We start from the raw sequence: 9,878 nt of genomic DNA, 5'->3' as shown, positions 1-9,878 counted from the left end.
AGTCGGAAACCAGGTTGAAATAGAACAAAAGAATCGAAGCTCTCTATTAGAGAAGGCGATAAATGTTTACTGTATTGTTTACTATAGTGACAAATTTTAAAAAGTTAATAGAAACAAACAAAACTGCAATTTTCTTCTCAATTACGAGGTGTTTTATTTCAAAAACACCATTTGCATAAGTTTTCAATTTATCTAGTATATAGTTAAGCAGAACAATTAGATATCAAGTCGACGACATGGGTATCTTTCAAGTTGGATGACAAAAATGCATAACCTCCGATTTTTTTGAAAAAATTACCACGGACGGAAAAGATATCAATCTATTAGTTCAGTAATTTTCGTGTCTGCCCTTCCATTATGTGACTGAAGAAAAAATTCCAAAAAATAGGTAACAATTGTATCGAAAAGAGAAAATCGAGTGCACCTTTTTATGTTAGGGCGTGTTTGAGTTGAGTATTTTGTCTTGATATCGTTCAAAGTAAGAATATTTCATACATCGTCTCGCTTCAGATTCTATCATTTTTATATATTAAAGCTACAGGTTGACTTTATAACACAAAAAAATAACAGTACTAAAAGATGAAATATATGGGTCAAGTGAAATACCTATCTAATGAGTCACAAAAACAGGGAAGGTGTGTTCGAATAGCTATTTTTTTACTGAAAGTACTTGACGACAGTCTTGCAAGTTGGATGATGAAAATGCATATCTTCGAAAAATTCTAATTTTTTGTGTGTGATAACTAGGGTTTATAGTCTTCAACCACTAAAAAAATCTAGTCTGCCCTTCCATGAAATATTTAATTAGATTTTTTTTAAATGTTTATGATTTTTCGAAAATTCCACCTAACAACCGATCAGACAATAGTTTTAAGTTGAATCAATGCAGACAATATCATTAACTGATGCTCATTAGCTAGTTGATACATTTGTCTTTTAAAATATAACTGACATATAAGGATCGTATTGGTGCAATGTGGATAAATTTATCGGTTTCCAAGAGCAAAATTGGTAGCGCGTCATCGCTACAATGGCTTCCATTTTTACGATTGTGAAAATGAACTGGCGTAATGGGGAGATAATTTTGACGAAGTAGGATCCTGACTGTATGGTGGATAGTTTTCAGCAATCCTTACATATCTCCTAATGTGTATATGGCTTATATACAAATAAACAGATAGAAACTGAAAATGTATGCCCCATTATTAGACAAATGAAGCCTTTATTCTGAAATATTTAAATGAATGAATTGCAACTAGGCAATGTTCCGTTCTGAATGAATGATAATGTAAACATGCTTTAAACCTGGGATAAAATATGCCTGTAGAAGATGGAGAATTATAATTCATAAAATTGAAACTAGTATTTTGTTATAAACATAATAGAAATAACTGTTTTCGACACACTGATGGCACCAAAAATGACACCACGGTCAGGCCCCCCCCCCCCCAAAAAAAAAAAAAATAATAAAAAAATAAAAATAAAAACGCACATAGAAAATTTGGATAAACTTATTACAGAAACAATGCTTACTGAAAAACTACTATTTGAATTAAATTAGCGAACATATGGCATCTTAGATAATGTAAATGATCAATACACCTGTTATTGTAGACATTGTATACAAAATTAAACTATACATGTGTTAACTTACTCAGTAAAATAACTACATATGCACAAGTTCACAATGCCGCCTTTTCTGTTTTTGTGCAAAAGTACTTTCACATACTATTGTAGAAAAGTTAAAAATGATATTGTAACAAACATTTCTGTTTAAAGGAGCATTAGCTACGATATATATAAAAAAATAAAGTATGATTTTTTTTAGATCAATCATTAATCAAATTGGAATAATGAAATAATAATTTGCTTTTAGCAATCAATTTCCTTTAATTTTGTTGAAATAAGCGATTAAACATAATTTTTGACTGATTCACTTGCAAGTGAAAACGTCATCATCATTCTAACCGGTATTCATGTGAACTTCAAGTTAACCCCTAGCTAGAGATTGACAACGCATGCATTGTACGTGTACTGGTTATTTAAAGAAAAAGAATGTCAACAATGAAAGTGAAACTACGGTAAATCATTTGATTACTAATTCGATGCACATAAAATCATTCTTATATGGTTAAAAACAATGAGAAACATCTATTTTTAATCTATAAAATAAAATCAAACAGACCTATAAAAATGCAATTGCACGTGTTGGTTTAATCTATTCGTATCTTTATTTTTGTTTACATCGCTTATATGGTCATCTGAGGTCAAATCGATAGTTAATTAGATGGCGTCTGGACTAAAATACACACGAAACGAACCTATATATTATCTACCCCATGCTCTGTAAACTGTTTATTTTAGACTTTTGATAGTTTGGATAAATGTTTTACATTGTTATAAACCAAATATGAGAATTTGAGTCAAATCGGTCACAATGAATTTGACAGCTAGTGCCCCTTTAAATCTACTTTTAAGATATATGTTTACTTGCTAAAGTATATCCACATTTAGTTTAACTAAATTTAATTTTCTTATTTGTATAGATACAGAATGGCGGACATGAGTTTGTCTAGTTCTATAGGTTGTAAAGAATTACACCTATCATATATATTTTGCTGATGCGTGAGATGCCATTCTTATTCAATTGAAAGCTTATTCTTTATCAATTAAAATATAATTTTTATTCGAATATGAATGTTTGGTACGTATAATATTCAAATAGAACTATATCCAGATGAAAAGCGACATCACTCATGAAATTTAGTTTGGTTCAGAATTAGCATTACTTTGTTTTGTTCACACATCGTTGACATAGCACAATGTGATGCGAATGTCTTACAAGTGAGAGGTTTAGCTAGCTATTAAAAAAGATTTAAGCCACCATTTTCTGCAAAAGAAAATGCCTGTACAAAGGCAGGAATATGACAGTTCAATTTTGACGTGTTTGAGAATTTTTTTTGCCATTGTATTAGAGACTTTCCGTTTTAAATTTTCCCATAAGTTTATTTATGCGATTATTCCAGTTTACTTTCACTCTGTGTAACGTCTTCAAGAATTGAACTAGTATGCCTATAATTGTGCATTATCTTTAGTACTTGCTTCCCCTTTTCCAACGACATCTCTTGTGTGTCTCTTGAACATGTCACTGGCATATTTTCGTTATTTTCAAGTCGAATGTGCCTTAAGTGGCTACTTGGTACATTTTTAAGATATATCCATTTTACAGCAAACATTCCTTTGTATCGGGTATTTTTCCAGTCTTCTATGTCTGCGTTGAAGTCGACATTGGTCATCATTTGGGCCATTCCACAAAACTGACAGCTTCCAGTAACACTGAAGAACAAAAACACAGGCCCTTTATTTTCTCTTTCTTTAAATGCTGCGTTCATTCGTTTGTTTCCATGTTCTGTGCTACACCAAAGGCGCAATCGTAACGAATCGTGAATGCTAACATCTGTCCTGGTTTTGATAACAAAAAATCTGGCACCTTTCGGGTTGAGATTGAAATCTTTTGGGTTGTATTGAAGAACTAACTCATCTGATATGTTAGTCGCAGGTTGTTGCTGCTGTTGTTGATCTCTGTTTTCTCCATCTGCTCTTGTATTTGAATCATTTTCCTTAATCTTTGTAATTTGTACTTTTAGATTGTCTGAACTAAGTTGTGTTTGGTTAGCACACGTATGTCCCTATTTTTAATATAATAAATAAATATTACTTTGATTTTACTCTAAACCTATAATATTTCAAAGCATTTGGCATCAGCTGAAAATTAAAAAAAAATATGCTGTTTTAGTTTACGATATACGATCCCTTCAGGCTCTCTTTCCACATGTAAAACAAAAGAAAACGCGATGAGCAAACTCATTAATGGTTATTCTGCATTTCAAATTCAAACGTCAATTCTTAGAAACTTCTTCAAAATTCTGCTTTTAAGGTGGTACCCAACACTTTCACTAAAATTAATTTGGCTCGTTTAATTTTCAAAAAAAAATTTACACTTTAACAAAAATATAAAAATTTAAAACACCAATTTTGATCATTGAGTAGCTTAATATTCCTTTTACAACACAACGTAATTAAAACGTTAAGCTGACTTTACAGAGTTATCTCCCTGTAGTGTTAGGTACCACCTTAAAATACTGGTGACCTTCTGCTGTTGTCTGTTCTATGGTCGGTATGTTGTCTCTTTGACACATTCCCCATTTCCATTCTCAATTTTATGGCTTAAAAAAACTATATAGGCGGGTCCTCGATTTTGTGGTAATATATATACACACTACTTACTATTTCATGACTGCCTTTTATAGCCGAATATGGGAATATTGGTTTCTCATTATACAAGGCCATAAGTAAGTCTATTATTAATTACATCTATTTCATTTGATCGTTGTTGGATAGTTGTCTCATTGGCATTATATCCTCTTGTAGACACTAAAAATACTTTAGATAAAAAATGTTCATTTAAAAGCTTTTTTTGGCCTCATAGATTAAAGTTGAAAGAAACCATATTCATAAAAGGTAGTATCAAGGGATGTAACACACTTGACAAAGAAGACGCTTATTATTGCGACACACCAAGTCTAGCTCCTTTTGGAGTTTTGAACATTAGTCAATTACAGCCCCCACATTTGGCATAAATAATGGATAAGTGTCCACTGCTTAAGTCTCAGATTGTCTTCTTAATGTGTATTCATGTACATGTAATAAGTAGTAGGAAAATTAACCGAAAGAAGAAAAATATGAGTCAAAACAAAACTGAAAAAGTTAGGCTTTAATGCAATACAACTTACTGTTTGAATGCTTTGACAAATTTTACCAAATCTAAAGATACTCACACTACAAAAATCAAAAAGTCTGAAAAGACCAGTTTTTGTCTGAATTTGCATGAATTTTTACTCGACATACTTAATTTGTTGGATTAATTTTTAAAAATTCTTGACATAGTATTAATTTGTCTAATAAGCTTCTTGGTTTTTCTTGACGAGTGTCTTGACAGTATGCACATTGTCTTAAAATTTCTCGACACTTCATGTTTCATCTGATAAGAGTCTGGATTAGTCTCGACCAATTCTTGACTATCTTAAATTTGTCTCGATCTGTCTTGACATATTCTTGACGTTCTAAATAATGTCTGAATATGTCTCGAAACATTCTTGACAGTCTTAAATATGTCTTGACACTATCTCAACAGTATAAATTTCGCCTGAAATATGTACAGACTTATTCTGCATTGTTTATGACATTCTATTGCTGTTTTATACTCCTTTTTAGCTCACCTGGTCCGAAGGGCCAAGTGAGTTTTTCTCATCACTTGGCGTCCGGCGTCCGGCGTCGTCCGTCGTCCGTCGTCGTTAACTTTTACAAAAATCTTCTACTCTGAAACTACTGGGCCAAATTTAACCACACTTAGTCACAATCATCATTGGGGTATCTAGTTTAAAAAAATGTGTTCGGTTACCCGGCCAACCAACCAAGATGGCCGCCATGGCTAACAATAGAACATAGGGGTCAAATGCAGTTTTTTGCTTATAACTCTGAAACCGAAGCATTTAGAGCAAATCTGACATGGGGTTAAATCGTTTATGAAGTCAAGATCTGTCTGCCCTGAAATTTTCAGACGAATCGGACAACCGGTTGTTGGGTTGCTGCCCCTGAATTGGCAATTTTAAGAAAATTTTGCCGTTATATGGTTATTTTCTTGAATATAATTATAGATAGAGATAAACTGTAAACAGCAATAATGTTCAGCAAAGTAAAATCTACAAATAAGGCAACATAACCAAAACGGTCAGTTGACCACTTTAGGAGTTATTGCCCTTTATAGTCAATTTTTAACCATTTTTCGTAAATCTTAGTCATCTTTTAGAAAAATCTTCTCCTCTGAAACTACTGGGCCAAATTTAACCAAACTTAGCCATAATCATCATTGGGGTATCTAGTTAATAAAATGTGTCCGGTAACTCGGCCAACAAGCCATGGCTAAAAATAGAACATGGGGGTAAAATGCAGTTTTTGGCTTATAACTCAAAAACCAAAGCATTAAGAGCAAATCTGACAGGAAGTAAAATTGTTGATCAGGTCACGATCTATCTGCCCTGGAATTTTGAAGATGAATCGGATAATTGGTTGTTAGGTTGCTGCCCCTGAATTGGTAATTTTGAGGAAATTTTGCTGTTTTTTTGTTATTATCTTGAATATTATTATAGATAGAGATAAAATGTAAACAGCAATAATGTACAGCAAAGTACGAACTAAAAATAAGTCAGTATGACCAAAATAGTCAATTGACCCCCTAAGGAATTATTGCTCTTCATAGTCAATTTTAACAATTTTCTTAAAATTTGAAGATTTTCAATAACATTTTCCACAGAAAGTACTGTTATAGATAGAGATAATTGTAAGCAGCAAGAATGTTTAGTAAAGTAAGATCTACAAACACATCACCATCACCAAAACACAATTTTGTCATGAATCCATCTGTGTCCATTGTTTAATATTCACATAGACCAAGGTGAGCGACACAGGCTTTTTAGAGCCTCTAGTTATTATGGCTAAACTACACTTTGGAGAATCAAGGATAAATTTGGTGTAGTAAGATACCTTTTTTGTGCACCAAAGTTGGAATACCCTGAATAATCCCCCATGTAGTTTAATTTTGATTGATTTTTATTAAACATTTATTAATAATTAATTGTTTTAACTTTTAATATAAGGCGAAGTAACTGACAAACAACATTTAGATTTTTCGCCACTCGCAAAACTGCTAGTCAAATTTGCTTTACTAAAATAGGTGTCTTGAAGGCAGTTTTAACATGTGACCATGTGTCCCTTTTGGACCCCACGATTCATCATCTTTTGGGTTTGAGTGGCTAAACAAAGAAAGGGGGTGGCTTTCGTGTACGTCAAAGAATTTGTTCTCATCTTGATTCAAAAATCTTATCCATTTTTTAGAACAACCCAAAAACATTTTTTATTCAAATTTGAGTGTTGAATTATATAAAAAAAATTGTGATATCTCCTTCCTGAAAAGAAAAAAAATGTTTAGATCTATATTGTGCATGTCTGTTTGAGATCCATTTCGTAAGACCCCATTATGAATACATTTTTTTTATATTATTCCTGGAGTAGATACTAATTTTCTTTTAATCTTTGGAATGGTCAACTGATAAGTTGTATGGCTGCTTGGGTGTGGAATACCTTAATTTTATGGGAACATCCTGTCCATGTGTAATACTTAATATATATTCTAACAGATGACATTACACAAATTTTTCTTCTGTTAAATGAATGCTTTGTATATCATCATAATTTGTCATTTATATAAACTACATTTTTGTACAATAATTATTTACCATATTAACATTGAATATTATGACTGTAGAATGAAAAATGTATACAGTATGATTGGTTTTAATTATTTAATTAAGAAGATTTAGGATTCAAAATTTGAAATTATTTAAAAACCCAAATTTAAATTGTTTTATATCAACACACTCACATTTAAATTATTTTGTACATTAGATTTCATAGCCATATTTGCATTTGTAAAAATATTTAGATACCCAAATTTTCAATTATTTTACATGCCTAACGTTCATATTTTTTGTAAATAGTGTAACGTAAAACAACAGTATATTATGTAAAGGGAAATATATCATGAATATTGGTCATGATTGTAAAACTCAGAACTGTCAAGTAAATTTAAGACACAATTCAAAATGTTCAGAATATGTCAAGCCATACTGAGAAAAAATAAGAATGTCGAGAATATGTCGAGAAATTTCAAGACAGTATTTAAATGTCAAGAATTTGTCAAGAAATTTTAAGACCATATTCAGAATGTCAAATTTGATATAAATGAGAATTTGTCAAGAAAAATTAAGACACAAGTCATACTTTTGGAGAATGTCGAGTAAAAGTTCATGCAAATCAAGACAAAAACTGGTCTTTTCAGACTTTTTGACTTTTGTAGTGACATGAATAACTAAAACTAAAAAGAAGCAATTTGCCTGTCCTAAAATATTTTTGCTAACATTCGCGTGTATCGAAAAAGAAAATACAACTTTTAATATGCCGAACGAAGATTTTTCTTCTACACGAATACATTAAAATAAACAATATACACAGACGTTATTTTATATGTATGTTACTGCCTACCTGATCTTCTTTTATAGGTTGAACCTTTAACTCTGAAATATATAAGTGTTATCTTTCATTTACGTATATCATTGATGTTTTTTGTTATTGAACACAGATGATATAAAATCAATAGAATTGATAGTGCAATTCCATTCTGGATTAACAAAAGTGATAGAACACCGCTTGAGTTGTTCGTTTTTCTGATTAAAAAGTTTGAATACTATGCAACACAAAAACAAGTAATTTCTATGAAGTTATTTGACGTTTTAGAAAGAAAAAAATTAAAATGTTGACGGTAATTTCTTTCAAAATGACAGTTTCCTTCGAGGAAATTGTTTAAGTGTTTTTATCATTATCGTGAACTTTGTAGGAATGTTTTGAAATACGTTCATAGATTCAGTGGAAGTATATTAATTTTATACAAATTTACATTTTCTTTCACTTTCTCCTCCGGTTTGATTCTTGTAGTTGGCAGCTCCATTGATACCCACGAAAAATTAAACAATTTTTACGGAAATACAAACTTCATAGAGTTTTTCATATCTGACATATGGACACATTTTAGGTGACGACTATTGTGCACATAAAAAACAAATGATATTTCAATATACACTAACATTTACGTTGATTACCTGCTTCGTGCGTTTGCTCTAAAGTGGGTACAATTCTGTCGTCATATATCTCTTGAATTTCCGTTAATGCTGTTGTCATCTGTCTCAGGCTGTCTTTGAACAAACTGACAGAGGTTTGTAGAACTTTTTCGCTTTTTTTCAGAATATCTTTATCCTTTTTAGTAAGATGCTCAGAATAGGTTTCTTTGTGTAGAATATCAACATTTTTATCGATCTTATTTATGACGACGTCACTCACAATACCAATGTTATCTTTTAAAAATCTAAGAGTTGATCTTAACATACGATGACTTACTCGCAAGTCAATGGAATCTGTTGAAGTGCTGCTACAAACACTAGAAACTACCGACATATTGCTAGCTCTACCATTAATGGTATAAGTAAGTGTTATCAAATCCTTATATATATAGTGAACAAATGGAAGATATTGAATATTCGGAAAATCAACATTGAAATAGTAACACGATATACAGTTTAGATTGAATTCTGTTATGGGTCTTTTAAACTCTTCAAAGTAAACTAACAATGATAAAGTATACATTTGCCTTAACAATATGTCCGCATTTAAACTTTAGATATACACTGATAAGTATTAAACAAATGACTTTTTTGATGGCATAGATACCTGATTATTTCGAAATATTTTTACAAAACGTTTTTTTTCTCCACGTGATATGGAGTGATCTTTTATTTATTCTAGACACTATTTGAATTAAGGCACAATCAATGAACAGACTAGATAAAATCACACAGTTATATTAGAGCACATTTATTGTCTTATCAAGTTCAATAATAACTTAAGCATTGATTGTTTAGAATAAATAGCTGGAAATGTATTCACACCAAGCATTATATTAAAAAAAACGGATATTATATATGTCGATGAATGAATATTTTTACAATTAGAGGTAATTCCGCTCTTCTGAAAGTTAATACCTTGTATGACCACATCTCGCTGCTGAGACCGCTACGCATCTTCTCAGCATTGATGCTATCAACGTTCTAATGTTATAAATTGGAATTGCTCGCCATTCCTGTTAGCAGCATATGCATGAGCTGATCAAAAGCCCGAGGCGGTGGTTGATGCTGCCGCACACGTTATCC

General features: G+C 31.5%; 1 protein-coding gene across 1 annotated transcript; it reads right to left on the bottom strand.

Moving 5' to 3' along the window:
* Positions 1-2,661: 2,661 nt before the first annotated feature.
* LOC139498075 (YTH domain-containing family protein 2-like) lies at positions 2,662-9,219 on the bottom strand. Its single transcript, XM_071286394.1, has 3 exons — positions 8,775-9,219; positions 8,161-8,192; positions 2,662-3,689 (listed from the first exon to the last, which is right to left on the bottom strand). The coding sequence occupies exons 1-3, from the start codon at positions 9,124-9,126 to the stop codon at positions 3,018-3,020; spliced, it is 1,056 nt and encodes a 351-aa protein (XP_071142495.1). The 5' UTR covers positions 9,127-9,219; the 3' UTR covers positions 2,662-3,017.
* Between the last annotated feature and the right edge of the window lie 659 nt (positions 9,220-9,878).

Source organism: Mytilus edulis, chromosome 12 (assembly GCF_963676685.1).
Source record: "Mytilus edulis chromosome 12, xbMytEdul2.2, whole genome shotgun sequence".
Classification (NCBI taxonomy): Eukaryota; Metazoa; Mollusca; class Bivalvia; order Mytilida; family Mytilidae; genus Mytilus; species Mytilus edulis.
Note: the sequence above shows the minus strand (reverse complement) of the source record. Positions and strands in the feature narration are given on the sequence as shown.

Bases quoted from the DNA above. Each gene is read 5' to 3' on its own strand.
- LOC139498075 (XM_071286394.1), bottom strand. From the start codon at position 9,126: ATGTCGGTAGTTTCTAGTGTTTGTAGCAGCACTTCAACAGATTCCATT. The intron at 8,193-8,774 runs GTAATCAACGTA...TATATATTTCAG, and splicing joins AGAGCAAACGCACGAAGCAG to AGTTAAAGGTTCAACCTATA. The intron at 3,690-8,160 runs GTAGGCAGTAAC...TATTAAAAATAG, and splicing joins AACCTATAAAAGAAGATCAG to GGACATACGTGTGCTAACCA.